Source organism: Cololabis saira, chromosome 11, assembly GCF_033807715.1.
Source record: "Cololabis saira isolate AMF1-May2022 chromosome 11, fColSai1.1, whole genome shotgun sequence".
In the NCBI taxonomy this organism is placed as follows: Eukaryota; Metazoa; Chordata; class Actinopteri; order Beloniformes; family Belonidae; genus Cololabis; species Cololabis saira.
In genome coordinates this window covers 27,380,101-27,396,789 of record NC_084597.1, presented here as the reverse complement: position 1 = coordinate 27,396,789, position 16,689 = coordinate 27,380,101, and the positions used below count along the sequence as shown (strand labels likewise).

Here is a 16,689-nt window from a genome sequence, read left to right as displayed (position 1 = left end):
ACACCCGAAAACACATTCACTACACCATAGAAATTTGCATAAGTTGTTTTATTCATAGTTATTCTCTTTTTTTTTAATATTCCTTAGCTCAATGTATTTTTTTCTTCTTTTTTTGTTTAAGTGGACATCCTGTAAAGTCAAGCCTGAAGCCCTTGGCTAAGTTGTTCTCTGAACTGAAAAGAAAGGGTAAGAGGAGGAGTGGACAGCGATCTTCCTCCTCTAGCTCTCCTCTATTTCACCACCAGTAACCCAACTCAACCTATATTTTCATTTGTTTGAACAAAGAGAGTACCTTTATAGTATATTTACACATCATACTGACTGACTGTTTAACAATTTCCACTTAGATAACGAAAGAAGGATTTAATTTTCAAGGATTGCGTCTTTGTTTTCATGTTCTTCTAAAGTCTTGTTCTCCTTTCATCCACTTTTTCCTCTCATGCTAACATTAAAGTGAGCTTCTCACTGTCAACACTGTAATCACTTCATCATTGGAGTCTTCTTCATTGTCAACAAAACATTATTATCACCATTATTATATTGATATATCTCTTTTTCAATAGATTCCTCTCTGACAACTGTACAATCGTACACAGTGCTTGACTTTTATATATATTTTGGGGAATATATTATTCAAAACTTAGGAAAAGATAAACATAGTCCCAAAGAAAATATATTAGTATCCCAAAGTAACAAAATCATGCATGTTTTAATGTATTTGTCCATTAAAAAGTTTTTTAAAAAAAAGAAAAGAAAGAAAAAAACATTAACGAATGGGATCTGGTTTTATTTACATACTGATCTTGGCACTGTTTTTCTTGTCTCTTGCTGGAAACTGGAATGATAAATACTTTTTACTCTGCCAAGTGCAATATACTCCTGGTTTTATAAATCAGAGACCTGTTGTGAAGTGCAGGCTTGAGAGACATAGTCTTCTTTTTAAAGCACAGAAAAATAAAAGAAAGAGGGGGAAACCAACAACATTAGGGGTCGACCAGGGGAAATAACAGAAATGTTGTCTAGAAAACATATTTCACTTTAAACTGTGGCAGTTTCCTTTTGTAGGCTGAAACCCTGTGACATCGTGTCTACCGACTTCTCTTCCCCCCACAAACAGTCCTTCTCTACAACTCATCAGGTGCACTTGTCTAGTGCTGTCCGGGTGAAGATCTAAAAGAGAGCACTGATTCTGTCAAAATTATAATAATTCTTTTTTTTCTTTTTTTTTTTAAAGCAGCATGAATTCACTCAGGCAAATAATGTAAAGGAAACATAAGTAAAGATAACTGCCAGTATACACCTATTCCTCAGTCTTAGGTTTGACAGGCAGGTTGGGGTAGTTGTGTAAAAATTCCAGTGTTGCCTCGTCAAACAAGAGCTTGACTGCTGAGCCAAAGATGTGTGTGTGTGCGTGCATGCATGCGTGTGTGCGTGCGTGCGTGTTGTGTGTGTGTGTGTGTGTGTGTGTGTGTGTGTGTGTGTGTGTGTGTGTGTGTGTGTGTGTGTGTGTGTGTGTGTGTGTGTGTGTGTGTGTGTGTGTGTGTGTGTGTGTGTGTGTGTGTGTGTGTGTGTTAGGGTATATCTGCATACTCATATTCAGTGCAAACACATAAGGTAAAAAGCCCATCTCAACCATGGCCCATCAGCTCTGTTGTTTCAATTGAAACAGTTGAATCTACAGTGTTGTCCATCTTTGACCATCTTACTACCTCACTTCCTTTCCAACTCTCTGTTGCACCTCTTCAATAGATATGCAGACTGACATGCCCTTGTGTATTCAGCCTGGTGGCCGGCCAACTGATGCCAAGCTGCCTGCTTTATCCCTACAGCGCAACCACCCCCACCCACCCCCTGCCCCCGCCATCCACCCACCCCGCACCCCTCCCACCCCTCCCACCCCCAGCATCAGGTCCTAGCAAAGGCCAATGTACTTGAGATTGTTCTGGATGATCACGTCCGTGACAGCATCGAACACAAACTGGATGTTGCTGGTGTCAGTGGCACAGGTGAAGTGCGAATAGATCTCCTTGGTCTCCTTGTTGCGGTTGAGGTCCTCAAACTGCCGTTGCACATAGACAGCTGCCTCCTCATAGGTGTTTTGGCCTTTGTAATCAGGGAAACACACTGTCAGAGGAATGCGTTTTATCTTCTCAGCCAGCAAGTCCTTCTTGTTGAGGAAGAGGATGAGTGAAGTGTTGGTGAACCAGTTGTTGTTGCAGATGGAGTCGAACAGACGCAGACTCTCCGCCATACGGCTCTGTGTGGGCACAAAATAGATCAGAATGTGAGGAAAGGCACGTGAGGTCGAAAAATGAAAAAATACAAGCATTTATGTTGAAGCAACAGCCCAAATCAACACAGTTTATTAGCCGATCAATCATCATTCACGCGTGAGAAAATAAGACACAAACTCTCAACAAGAGGTCTTTTATGAGGGAAAATGAACACGCCACAGGTGTCTACTTGACTAGTCAAAGGTACAGCTTGTCTGTTTTGTCAACAGAGATTTGAGACATAGACAGACAAGGGCCTGCATTTGAACTCTTACATTCTCTTCTGAAACAGCTGATCCCTTTTTTTTCTGGACAAGTTCAGTGTTGTAAAATAGCCAGTTACAGAAAACAGTTTTACAGTCTCTCAAGATATTTATACCCATAACAGTGGAGTTTCTGAATCTGAATGGATGATGCCGAGGCTAAAACTGATGGTGGAGAGAAGGTGTGCACTGAGCAAAGACTGCTGTAGGCTCAAAGAGTTTGTTTCAACAAAAAAGCTTGAATCATGGAAAGCTTGAGACTTGTACTACTGTCATTTAGCAGACACTTTTATCCAAAGCGACTTACATATGAGAGAACACAAGCACAAAATCACATAGGAGGGTACAGCTGGATAAGTACTGGTCAGACTGCTGAGAGTCCAGTTGGACAGAGGTGCTGCCACACCAGTGCTAGAATACATATGTTTTTTGTTGTTTTTTTTTAAATAAGAAAGCTATGTCTAAGAACACACCATCTTGTCGTAAGTGCACGCATCTTACTAGATGCCGAAGTGCTCCTTAAAGAGCTGAGTCTTTAGCTTGCTCTTAAAAGTAGGTACAGACCCTGCAGATCGGACAGAGTTTGGTAGGTCGTTCCACCATCGGGGAACAACAGAGGTGAAGAGTCTAGTTACTGATTTCACGCCACGTGGTGGTGGAAGCACCAGGCGTGTTTCACTGGCTGAGTGGAGCTGTCGAGAGGGAGTGTAGCTCTAATAAAGTCAAGTAGTAAAGGTATTGAGGAGCCGTTTGGGTAATTGTTTGGTAAGCCAGAAGCAGAGCTTTAAACTTGATGCGTGCTGCAACTGGAAGCCAGTGCAGAGAGATTAGCAGTGGAGTGACATGAGCTCTCTTGGGTTGATTGAAAACCAGACGTGCTGCTGCATACTGGATCATCTGTAGAGGTTTAACTGAGCACGCAGGAAGGCCAACCAACGAGGAATTACAGTAGTCAATACGTGACATGACCAGAGCCTGAACCAAGAGCTGTGTCGTATGTTCTGTCAGGTAGGGTCTGATTTTCCTGATGTTGTAGAGAGTGAACTGGCATGACCGGGAAACTGAGGCATTAATGGTCAGCTGGTTATCTAACATGACACCAAGATTCCTGGCAGAAGACGTGGGCACAATTGTGGTGGAATCCAGCTGCACGCTTATCTGAGAAGGTAAGGAGTGACTGGCTGGACAAACAATGAGCTCAGTTTTGGATAGATGTAGTTGAAGGTGATGGTCCTTCATCCAGAGATATCACAAAGACAGGCCGATATTCGCATTGAGACGGCCATGTCACCAGGTGGGAAGGAAAGGAAGAGCTGGGTGTCATCAGCATAGCAGTGGTAGGAGAAGCCATGAGAGCTGATGATTTCACCTAGTGAAGTAGTGTATAGTGATAATAGAGGAGGGCCCAGCACCGATCCCTGTGCACCCCTGTTGCCAGCTCATGCGATCTGGACACTCGTCCTTGCCATGACACTCTGAAGGATGTTTCTGCAAGGTAAGACATGAACCACAGGAGGACAGATCCTAAAATGCCAAGCGTTGACAGTGTGGAGAGGAGGATGTGGTCGTTGACTGTGTCAAATGCAGCAGACAGGTCAAGCAGTATGAGGACTGAGGACAGACCAGCAGATCTGGCAGCCCGTAGTGACTCAGTAACTGACAGAAGAGCAGTTTCAGTTGAGTGGCTCTGCCTAAAGCCAGACTCATGTGGATCAAACAGGCAGATGTCGTGAAGGAACTGTGAGACCTGACTGAAGACGTCTCGTTCTGGAAGTTTAGACATGAACGGGAGCAGTGAGACCGGCCGGTAGTTTTCAACCTGGGCAGGGTTGAGTGTGGGTTTTTTCAGCAGTGGGGTGACCCAAGCTTGTTTGAAGGCAGAGGGAAAGATGCCAGAAGTAAGAGAGGAGTTGATAATGTGGGTTATTGCTGGTTTGACTGTCGGTAAAATGTTCTACAGGATGTCGGTAACAGCTCAAAGACCAAGAAGGAGATCAACACAGACTTATTTCACTCAGCAGCTGCTTCAGTGTTATCAAGATTAAAATTGTGTTGTTGTTCTGTTGTGACACTATAACATTTTTTTCATTTATAGGTTTTATTATCAGCAGATACATATATGTGTTCGTCACTGATGACCCTAACACTCTATGAAACCTATGTGTGCATAAATATTAGCATATCTCAAGTAACATATCTCAAGTAACAATCATTATGAGTTTAGCACAAAAGGAGTAACGGCTAAAAGATAATACAGTAATTTAGATACAAGCAATGATACATTAAACCACAACTCTGACAGGAAGCTACATGTAATCCATTAGATGCTACTACGCACAAGATCATTGATAAGTTATTATAGGAAGGAAGGCTGTGATAATCTGAAGATGAGTTGATTTTCCACATCCAACTAGAAGAATGTTAATACATGCAGATCCTTGCATAAAAGAAAAACTGTTATCCTCTGTGTCTGAGTGTACGCCCCTGTTAGCCTCCTTACTGCCGACGCTCATGTGATGTCGAATGTATAAGAGAAAACAAAGAAAAGGAAAGTTGATCTGTTCATGGCAGCTGCTGCCATGTGGCGACTGGCCAGTAGCTTGTGACTAGGAGGCTGTCATATGGAGGACTGCTGTTTAAAAGGTTACAGATACAACATGATGCTCTGAGCAAATCACAAGATCTGCACTGCATAAAAAAAGAAAGAAAAGATGTTGAGGGGAGTTTCAAAGGAGCAGGCAATTGTGCAGATTCAGGACAAACCCTGATGATGAAAAGATTGTAGTTTGAAAAATTAAGGTGCGGCAAAATTGACACCACTCCAAATTACTCTTAAAGAAGCTACTCAGCACAACAGTATTTTTATGTCTTTAACCACACTGTGTAAAGTCCTGAAATATCTCTTTCTTTGTCCATACGTCTTCTTTCATGTTTCTCTCACATGATGTTACCAAACTGGGAAAAAAAATGACACGCTCTCCTTTCTGTTTCAACGTGCCTTCCCAGGGGCTACGACTGCTCCCTAAACAATGTATACAACACAAAATCTTGTCAGGCTCTTTGACCTCACGCCTGTTCTTCCCAGGGTGTCAAAACAAGAGTGCAGCTGCTTTGAGAGTGACTGAGAGGACAGCAAGCTGAACCCAGGGAGTCTGTCGTCTCCTCGGCTGGCCACTTTAACACAGCACAGCAAGATTTATTAATGGAGAACTGAAAGGAGGGTGGAGGTGTAGCACCCAGGAGACATAAAACATGCAGACCACCTTCCTTCGACTCGGACACCCGCTGTTACATATTCAGGCTCACACACAGACTGCTTTCCCCTCTTCACATCCTCCTATCAGAGCACTCGTGAGAGGTGCAGGGCTTAATTAAGCTTAAGTATTAATAAGCATGTTCATCAGAGAGCCAGTGCTTTGTTTCCAAACATACAAGTCATTTTAGTGTGCAGCCACTCTAGTCGTTATTCATTAAGGTTCAGTTTGAAATGTCACCCTGTTATAAAAAGGGCGTCTTTGTATTTATCTGCCACCATGATTTTTTTTTTCCTGCTCTACCTGAGAATTACATTATTCAGGCTACTCTCTCTGTTCTGGCTCCCTTTTAAATTACTTATGTCGTTACGGTTAGCAGCAACACTGCAGGGTGTTGAGGTGAAAACGAACAGAAACACACTGTAGTTGTACATTGTATTGGCTTCATATGAGATTCTCATCAGGGTCACGTGTTGAAACATTGCTATAAAAAAAACTAAAAGAAAATTATGACAGATGAGAAGGAAATGAATAGATTTAGTGTCATCTTTTAACAGACAAACTGAACTGAAACAGCTTTCTAAGGGAAACGAGTGTGGGTGAGATGTTGATGACACCTGCGTAACTGCTATCTGGATTTCCGTGAATCATCATTCTGGAGTATTTAAATAACATTTCAGAAATCATTACTCAAACAAAATTAAACTCAGCTATTGTGACGCTTCAGTATTAAAAAATTTTAAATCAGATAATACATTTGATCCACTAACCTCTGTATGTGACAATGCACAGGCTGTTTTTTCTTTAAATTTCAAATCTTGAAATGGTTTCAAAAATTTTTTTTTTCGTTCTCTGAACACCATTTTGCAACTGTGTCACACTCCATGACATCATTGTCTCTGATATCCTCCATAGCCCTTGTAGATAGTGAGAACATTCTTGAATACATATCCGACTCTGCTCTGAATACACATCTGTTCCTTGGGTGATTCTGAATGACACCCTTTGACCTAAAAACATGTAACCTATTGATTAAATTCCAGATGTCTTTCATTCAAGAGGCAATTGAAGCTTATTTGAGCAATTGATGAAATAACTAAAACATTGGAGATGGAGCTGACGCTGCAGTTAGTGTTGATAGACACTTTAAACAACCACAAAGCTCAATCCTCGGCTTTTCATTTTTTATCTCTTTTAAACTGAATTCACAGTTGCTGAGCCTCAACTCGTACATTGAAATCTGCACTGCATATTCATAAAAAAACACACTCGTATGCACAAGAAGTCTCCCCACAAACCTTTTTTTTTGTTAATTTCTCATCCTTTCCTCCCTCCCTACAGTCACAGCTCACTGTCAACTGTGCAGGATTAGGAGCATTTGACTGACCTGTTGCTTAGCAACAGAAACCATGGCAACTGATTCATTATGAAGACAGGGATGGGACAGGGAAAATGCATCAGGGAATGGGTTGATGGGTAAATGTACTGTAATTATTATTGTGTATATTCTGTCTTGTCTGAGGTAGTGCGGTGGAACTGAATGTCATCCCGACCGGTGACATTTTTGTTTTCTGGTCATGTATGAGTGTCCATTAGCATGGAAAGCTTCAAAGCCTGAGATGGTTAAAAGGATTACGAGACACAACAAAAATATTGTAAGGACAGGTGGAAATGTCATTTTCAAAAAAGATAGATTTGTTTTACTTAAGTGTTGTTGTGCTGCTATTAATAGTCCATTCAAATTATGACTGTGCAACAAGATTGATGAATGTTAGAAGAAAATCCCAGTAGAATTTTTGAGACTAACCAATTCATTTACCAACAACAGTTTTATACCTTTATTTGCCCCATGGCTGTGACTTTAGTCTTGGACAGAAATGAATTAATGTTTCCTCTATTTACACATACTGACTTCAAAACACTTGTGGTTCAAAGACTTGCTGCAGTTGAAACTTAAACTAAGATATAAATGAGTCAACAATACGCTTCAAAGGAGTTTTATTTATCAGTCTGATCTAGAAAGCTCAAGCTGTGAATTTGCAGCAGTAAACAATTGTTTCACAGAAAAGTTTCTTTCATAAACTATTAATATAATTTAAAAGTACATTGCTAGTTACTAGCTCAGTTTGTAGTTTTAGTGCCGAGGTAAATACTTGAAAGTTACATTTTCAATTTTAGCAATGAAGAAAATTGGGATTTAAATCTAGGCCCATTGCAAAAGTGTCCTTACTTATACAACAATATCAATATTTCTCCAAAGCTCCTTCAAGTTGAAATTATTACAATGTGACATCCCTCATCACACAAAACACCTGCCAGAAACAGGCACAAAAGTATGTGTAATTTCTCAGTAATTTCTCACAGTAAAGTGCTGCTACTGTGAAACCAGATTATTCTGCAGAGGTATAACTTGATTGCATATCTATGTTAGTTAAGTTTACTTGAGTTTCAGTTCTTTAAATATTGAATAGAAAATGGGAAACAGCTAAATGTGCACATAAAGTCATAGTTTAAGTCTATTACAATACATTGCACCAAATAAGGAGACGTAAATACCATATTGGAGGCCCACTTTTTGTTCTATGCCATCTCATATTCTATGACATATTGCTTTTGATCTCTTGATCTCTTGGTGAGATTTTGATTCAGCAAAAGCATAAAAGGGGCCATTACCGTAGCTATATGCCAATGAATGCTTCTTCTTCCCCTTTGCAAACTCCTAAAAGATTCACATCATTAGCAAATTAGTTTTTGTGAGGATTCGCACTAAACTCACCATCAATGAGTGTGGCTGAAAAGCGAGCTCTCTGACATGCCCACAGACGACAACCGTCTTAGAAAAATAAACAATCATTACTGTATTCATTCTGTCATATATGTGCACTCATGTGTAACAACTTCGATGTGGTTCAGTAATTAACATGGTCACCTCACAGGAGGATGTTCAGGTGAAAGACTGGCACTGCGTTCAACATGTACCCCTCCCAGAAATAAGTAAATCTTGCAGACAAAGCCACTTTCTGATGTTTTGTTGCATTTGCTTTCTTTTCTTCCAATCTGATTTTTGACTAAGAAAAGTTGTTTTTTCCAGCAATAGTTAACTTGATTCACAATCTGTTAATTCTCACAGGTACAGCCTCACACTTTATTCTGTGAACTCAATTAACACCATACTGCATTTTTCTCCTCCAACTTTATTTTTAACCTAAAAAGCTAATTGATTTCATGTTCCAACCTGGCACAGCATGCATCCTGCTTTGGTCGGGTAGTCCATGAATTATCAGGTCAGTTCAGTTACAGAGAGAGGTTCCGCTGTTTCTAGAGTTGCCCGGAAGACACGAAGGTGAACCTGCTGGAACCTCCTCAGGAAAAAATTGTGATCATGCCATAGAAGAAAGTGAAAACAACCCCTCAAGTTGTAGCTAAAAAAGTCTAAAAAAGTCTTGAAGTCTAAAAAAAATTCTGTTGTTGATCTTTCATTATCAAAGAGGCAGTTAAACAAGCAATAACAGTCAAACACAGATGAGGTAATAGTTATGCTATAGATAGGAAATCCTTCAGATTCCAAGTATGAAGGGGGAAATGGCAAACACCAGAGTTTCGTTTAGACAGATTCTGAATAGTTTTCCTTGTTAAGATATAATAAAGTGAATTCATTTTTCACATTTCTTTGGAAAAAAAGTCCAGTTCAGAGGTATGACTTTGGATAAGAACCATAAATTCAGATAATGTTTATTAAATATTTTATTAAAGTTCAATCAGGCCTTTTAGTTTTGTTTAAAGGAATTACAGATTGTGTTATTTAGGATGAGTATGAGGTTGTCCTGATATTCTGCAAAGCAGGAGCAAGCATGTGTAAGATGAATAATGTTTAATTCAACTCGTTTTCCTGTCTGTAAAATTAAAACTACCTAACCAACGGTGGCAGTTCTCTGGTGTCATATCATTAGCCTTTTCTTGAGGCAATGGCACATGTGTGTGTTTTGCCAGTCAAACACTCTTGAATAAAAGCAGCAGCAGCTGTCGACATCAGTATGGTTGTGTTTTGCAAAGTCCAATGTCCGATGTCTAAAGCTAGTAAAAAACTCTGTTACAAGTAGCTGCAGGACAAACCTGTTCCGACACCTGAGACAAAAGCACACAATAGCATTAATGTGTGTCTCATCAAAATTCACATGGTGACTCCCATCACCATTACAGTCCCAGAACAGCAGTGAACATTAGCCACCTCATTTTCCAGTGCCACGCTCTTTGACATGCAAGATATTTTAAGCATAGGACATACCCTTGCAAGTGCTGCTATTTTAATAGTGATGTGCAATAGTCCTTAATAGCAGTGCTTCTATATGTTTTTTATATCCACATATAGCCCCCTTTTCTGGATAAGTATGTACGGTTCTAAAGTAATAGTTATTACATAATTATTAGGGCCCGAGCACTTACAGTGCGAAGGCCCTATTGTATCTGTAGGAATTTTTCTTTCTTCTTTCTTCCGACGAAAGGAGGGCCTTTTTGCCCCACTAAACGTGCCCCAAAAGTCACCCAATTTTGCACGCAAGCCAGGCCTTGCGAAAAATTTGATATTTAATGGTTTGCATTAATGGGCGTGGCAAAATGGCTCAACAGCGCCCCGTAGAAAACTTTGTGCCTCAAGCCCCACAATACGGTTTGACGTACATGCACGAAAATCCCTACACACCTGTACCAGTTAATTCAGCCCGAACCGTAACGCGCACCCAGGTGTGTTATACATCAAAATATGCGTCATCATCCTGCGACGACGCGCATTACTTTTCTCCTTCAAAAGCATTACCCGTGACGACGCTAGACGCCAAAAAGCGCACCCCCTTCATCCGATTGGTCCATATTTGATAGTTCCCCAAAAGTCACCAAATTTTGCATGCAAGCCAGGCCTGCCGATAAATTTGATATTTCATGGTTTGCATTAATGGCCGTGGCCTAACGGCTCAACAGCGCCCCTTAGAAATCTTCGTGCCTCAAGCCCCACAATACGGTTTGACGTACATGCACAGCAATCGGTACACACCTGTATCATGTTGCAAATTAAAGAAAAGTCTCTTGGCGCCATGGCCGAAACCGAACAGGAAGTCGGCCATTTTGAATTAATCGTGTAATTTTGGCGCAATTTATGCCATTCCTTCGGCAGTTAATACGGCCGGAACCGGCCGGCCGGAACCCGAACTGTAATGTGCACCCAGATGTGTTATACATCAAAATGTGCGACTCCATCCTGCGACTACGCGCATTACTTTTCTCAGTCAAAAGCGTTACCGTGGCGACGCTAGATGCCAAAAAGCGCGCCCCCCTTCATCTGATTGGTCCATATGTGATAGTTCCTACTTTCCAGCCAGGCCTGGCGATGAATTTGATATTTCAGTGTGTATTATGGTGTATGGTCACTTGGGACTAAAAGGGAAAACCCTCAAGAATTTTCATTAGATACATTTCCTTTACTAAGATAATAAAGCAAAAGAACACTTATATTTCCTGTGTTAAACTTAGTTATGAATATTAGATTACATTTTTCCCAATTTCTCCACAGTGTTCCACCCTAGAGTTTGAAAAACAAAAGTATTGTATTCCTGACTGTCCATTCATCCATCCATCCATCCATCCATCTTCTACACCTGCTTAATCCTTTGCAGGGTCATGAGGGTCTGCTGGAGCCTATCCAAGCTCATTACAGGCAAAAGGGAGGGGTACACCCTGGACAGGCTGCCAGTCCATCACAAGGCCACATACATGTATAGGTAAATAGCTGCACAATTTAGAATCACCAATCAAAGTGTCATAGATATTTTTGGACTGTGGGACAAGGGAACCAAGAGAAAAGCTACGCAAACAAGAGGAAAACACAGAAAGACCCAGGAGTTGAACTGGTAACCTTGTTGCTTTAAGACAACTGTGCTAAGCACTAAACTGCTGTGCTCCTCCTCCTCCAGTTTCACCTGGAATTCAAAAATAATCAACAGCTCATGATCATTTTGAAAGTATGTCAAACTAATTTAAAGTCCTGGGGCCTCATTTATAAAGCTTGCTTGCGCACAAAACAGGGCTTGAAAGATGCGCAAGCCACCTTCTACGCAAAGGTTGGGATTTAAAAAGAAAAAACTAACCGAAAAATGTGCGTATCCCTACGCCAACCCTGACCCTCCCGTAGGAACATAGGCCTACTTAAGATATGGGGAACTGGCGACGCAGGCGGTGTGGTGGTGAAATGAAGCCAGATTCATGTCATACTTTTAATAATGTCATCACATATCAGACTTATAATATAATAGCGCTGGTCGTGTCCCTCTGTGTTTGAAGCTCAGCGTCAGTCAGGACTCTGGTACTGCTGGTGCTGCAGCCGCAGTGCCAGGACACGCCGGGAGCCTCCTCTTCACCCATCGCTTCCAACCGTAGAGTCACTGAGGACGGGCCACTCTACGGAGCCCCTAAAGGGACTCAGATTTTTTTTTATATATATAAAAAAGTTTTACGCGCGCGTGAAACGTTTACGCACGGGCGTAAGCCTAAATTATGGTTCTGCGCTAAAACGACACAGAGCCTACGCCGTAGGGTACGTGCCGACGCGCACCTACGCCGTAGGCTCTGCGTTGGTGTAACGTGGAACCATAAATCAGCCTAGAGCAGCACTGAGGGAAGAGGGGAGAGGGGCTGCCATCCCGTCTTCGCACAGGGTTTCTTTTTTTACTTTTACTGTGACCACCAAATAATGTTGTTTTCCTGTCCTCCACCTCATCCACAACATCTCGATCTCAGTCTCCGTGAAATTTAGTGACACGGTGGCTCGACACGTCTCATTCATCCTGACGCGCAAACAGGCTGCAGGAAGCCGCTGCGCATGCTCAGCAGGTTCATTCATATGCAAATACTACTTTGCATTTCCCATTTATGGTATGACGTGGGTGTGTAGAGGGCGGGATATGAGGCGAATTCACCTGCGCAACCTTCCAGCTGGACTGTGATTTATAAAGCGAACATTGCGTGCAAGTGTGCGTGCACACAGTTTTATAAATCCAGATTTTTTTTTGCGCCCGCCATTTTCGGCTTTTGGGTTTACGTGCACTTTTAGTATGAATCCTACGCACTCTTTTATAAATGAGGCCCCAGGTCATTGCTCTCCCTCTGCCAACCCCAAGACTGACTGAAGCCCTGCACTGAGCTCAAGTATCCTCCTTACTTGAGGAGTGAGCAGGCCGCTTCTTTTCACCAGACAGGGTGGGGCTTCTCTGGCCAGACGTAGCGCGTGGAAGGATCCCGTTATTCCGGCCAGAGGGGGCATGTACAGCCCAGGACTGCTGCATGTTTTTGTGAGGGTAGCTCACATTAGCTACCCAAGAAAACACGGGGAACTTAACACGCCCTCAGCACCCACAGCGTCCCCGGCGAAATTGAACCCAGGACCTTCGAGCTGTGAGGCGGTTGCACTACCAGATGCTCCACCATGCCCCTTATACTAGCCACTATTACAAAAATGTTATACTAGAATATACAGTATGTGCTCAATATAAATGGCAAGAAGAAAATCTAGAAGGGGATATATAAAGAGGATATGACACATCATAAACACCCTCATGCTCTGACTGCTTCGCAGAACTATCAAATAATCTGTTCCGAATATGACTTGCTACTGTGGACTATTCAAACTGTCTTTCAGATATAAAAAAAATACAATAAAATCTTTTTCTTTCTACTCGTGACTCACACAGTAATCTTAATATTACTCCTGCTTCAGGAAACTTTGCACTATTCTGTTGATCAGAATCGGTACAGTTTCTGATGCACACTGAGACATAAATGCTGTCACTTCTCATAGCTAGTATTAAAACTTACAGAACGTGAGCAATATGGACTGATATGTACTTCATATTTCTTAATAGAACATTGATTGGCTGGTGCATGTTTGTATTTGTACAGACAGGTGTGCAAATGTATAAATTGTATAAGAGTTTTCTTACCGTTTGGTTGTCCTCGTAGAGTTTGAGATCATACCCACTTAGCTCAACACAGAAAATAATTGCAGTTACGCCCTCAAAACAATGAATCCACTTCTTTCTCTCTGAGCGCTGTCCACCCACATCCACCATCTTGAAGGTGAGCTCCTTGAAGGTGAACTTGTTCTCCACAATGCCTGTGGTCATGTCACGGGAGCGTAGGATGTCCTCAACAGTGGGGATGTACTCAAGTGCGGAGATGCGCTCCAGGTCATTCAGGTAGTAGGCAGTGTTGTCCTCTAAGTGATACTCATTGGATCGTTGAAAACACTCCTGGACGCCAGAGTCTGCCCACAGACGTTTCATAACCCCCAGCAGCTCTGTGGTGATCTCCCCTTTGCTCTCTGCTGGCCCTGTGAGGGCAAACAGCTGCACGGCATCGTAGGCGCGATCAGGGTTGTGAAAGTCAATCTTAAGGGTGGTGAGGGCACGAATGATGCGGGTGAGGGAGTCGATGGCATTGTACAGGATAAGAGGCTTGTACTCTTTGCAGGCTTCCAGGTTGAAACCCCCACTGTGGATGATCTTCATCTGCTTGACAATGGTGCTCTTGCCAGAGTTGCTGGTGCCCAGCAACAACAACTTGATCTCCCGCCGCTGCCGCTGACTCTCTGAGCGCAGGTGGCGGTCAATTCGCCTCGAGTGCCGCGCTGCTTCCTTCTCCTCCGAGCTCTGACGGCATCCCATGGTCCTCCACCACGTGGTAAGCACAAAGGAACTCGTGCTGCTGCTTGATGGGAAAGTAAATAATAATGAAGTGGTGAGTCGAAACGAACTGGTGGAAGAGCTGAGATGGTTTTGGTGAGTACAAACTTGATGGGGACTTTGCAAAGGATTAACTTGACACTAGACAGGAAAGCCACCACACGGAGGAGTGTCTTTCATTTTCTTCTTTCAGGGGCAGTCTGTGAGTTCTGTGTGGGCAGAGCCCAGACTTATGGGATGCCCACACAGTGCCTGGCACTGAGGTTGGACTTCCTGGAGAAGCCAATGAAGCTTGGGTTCATAGCAGGGGCTCCCCCTGAGGATAAGTTCTGGTTTAAGGCTGGGAAAAGTTCAGTGTATGTCAACAAAGAAAGTGCTTGGGCTTGATGCATGCGAATAGCAAATCGCAATCACTCCCCTCCCACATGGCTCTTGTGGTGTGTTGCCCTTGTTTGGCTTCTGCAAACCATCCACCGCAGTTCGATATTTGGCCTGTTTTGCCTGATCCTCCTGATAAAATCTTTTCTGCTTCTTCTTGTGTGAGATATCTCTGCAACAACTGAAGGCCTGCCAACACATAAAACAGGGGAAAGGCATGAGTTAGAAATGTAAAACAAAAAGGAGCAGTTTAAAAGCGTTTCTTCATCAGCATCGACCTGTGGTGGAAGAATATTTATACAAGGGGAAAGAAATTGCCTTTCTGAGGGTTAGAAGAAAAAAAATACAATTATTATTATGTGTGTTGATGAAGTACTGAGCTTGATTAAATTACATTAGGATGAGAGCAACTCTAACATTGATCTTCTTTGTCTGACTCTTACACAACCAAGCAGACTGATGTTATTACATGATCTCAGTACTGACTCCGTTGATTGGCTGTCTGAGCTAGAGTGACAATGCTGGGCTCCTCTCTTATCTTCACATTGCTCATGGTGTGAATGTTAGATTGCGAGGTTTCAAATACGCAGCAAATGGTTGACACAAAGACCTCTTTTCTGACACCTTTGCACTTTCACAGATCAAAAAGGAAGGCAGGATGTGTCAGGGCATTTCGAAACATGAAATGTATAGCTGTGTAGTCATCAATCTGATAAAAGCATCCACACATTTACTGTAGACGTGCGTGACTTGTGCACACTAATCTGCAAGCTTTAAGAAGAATAACTGAAATCTGCCACGTAGACAAATGCTTTCACTGCATCCACCACGGCCTATGATTTTAGCATTAAAAATGAATGGGGAATTGCCCAAAACCTGTGTCTAAAATCCTGTACTCTCAATCTTGCATTTGTTCTTTTGAGTGAATAAGCGCAATGACTGTAGGGCTGTCCCAATGTCTGATCTTTACAACACAGTTATTGTTTCTGAAGGAACAAACAATAATGATATTATTGTAAAATCTCTGGAAAATTCAACATTATTTAAATGTTATTTTTATCTGTCAAATTCATTTTTGGCTTGTTTATTGTGTGTTTTGTGTTCTTCAGCAAATGAATGATGCAACTCAAAATGACAGTGTATGGGAGGTGGAGAGTAAATCTGTAAGTGTAAATGTACAAAAACAGCAATCGTACTTAAAGGACAGTGAAACCGTAACCAAGAAAACTAACAAACAAAAGATCCACAATGCATAATGTGAACGAAAACATCAATATATTGCTCATAAATTACTCACATTATATGTGTAGGATTAGCACATTTTTAATATTTTATTTATTTTTTTTTTATTATCATTATTGTTGTCAGTACTGAACATCATGATTTACTTAGTTCACACTGTCAAGCACTTTACTAGTTGCAGTGTAGCATACCAAGATGATGTAACATTAAACAGCAATAAGCTGATTGTCCATATGAATGTCACCTCCCTCCAGCAGGAATTGCGCATACAAAACAAAACAAACTAACAAAAATGTCAAAAAACGCTTGCCTGATTATCATTTAGCACAGTAAAGAATTTTCCAGTGACATTATCACCTCATTATCCAGTTCTCGCTCGTGCTCGTCATCTCCAAACCACAATTTTCATGCCTGTTTTTTTCCCCTTCTTTTTAAGAAAAAATGAAAAAAAAGTAAAATGTCAAACCCAAGCGACTGAAACAGCAAACCACAAACCATGGAGTGACGTCAGGGGGGCAGCATCCATCAGTCTTCTTGCCAAGCTAAGCTGACT

General features: G+C 41.8%; 1 protein-coding gene across 1 annotated transcript in view; it reads right to left on the bottom strand.

Moving 5' to 3' along the window:
* Positions 1-1,894: 1,894 nt before the first annotated feature.
* Positions 1,895-16,689, bottom strand: part of gnaz (guanine nucleotide binding protein (G protein), alpha z polypeptide) — a 30,537-nt gene continuing 15,742 nt past the window's right edge. Inside the window, exons 2-3 of the mRNA XM_061734265.1 lie at positions 13,776-15,083; positions 1,895-2,257 (exon numbers count right to left, since the gene is read on the bottom strand). Of these exons, the coding sequence (XP_061590249.1) occupies positions 1,913-2,257; positions 13,776-14,498 (1,068 nt within the window). The 5' untranslated portion in view covers positions 14,499-15,083 and the 3' untranslated portion in view covers positions 1,895-1,912. The remainder of the gene's footprint in view (positions 2,258-13,775; positions 15,084-16,689) is intronic.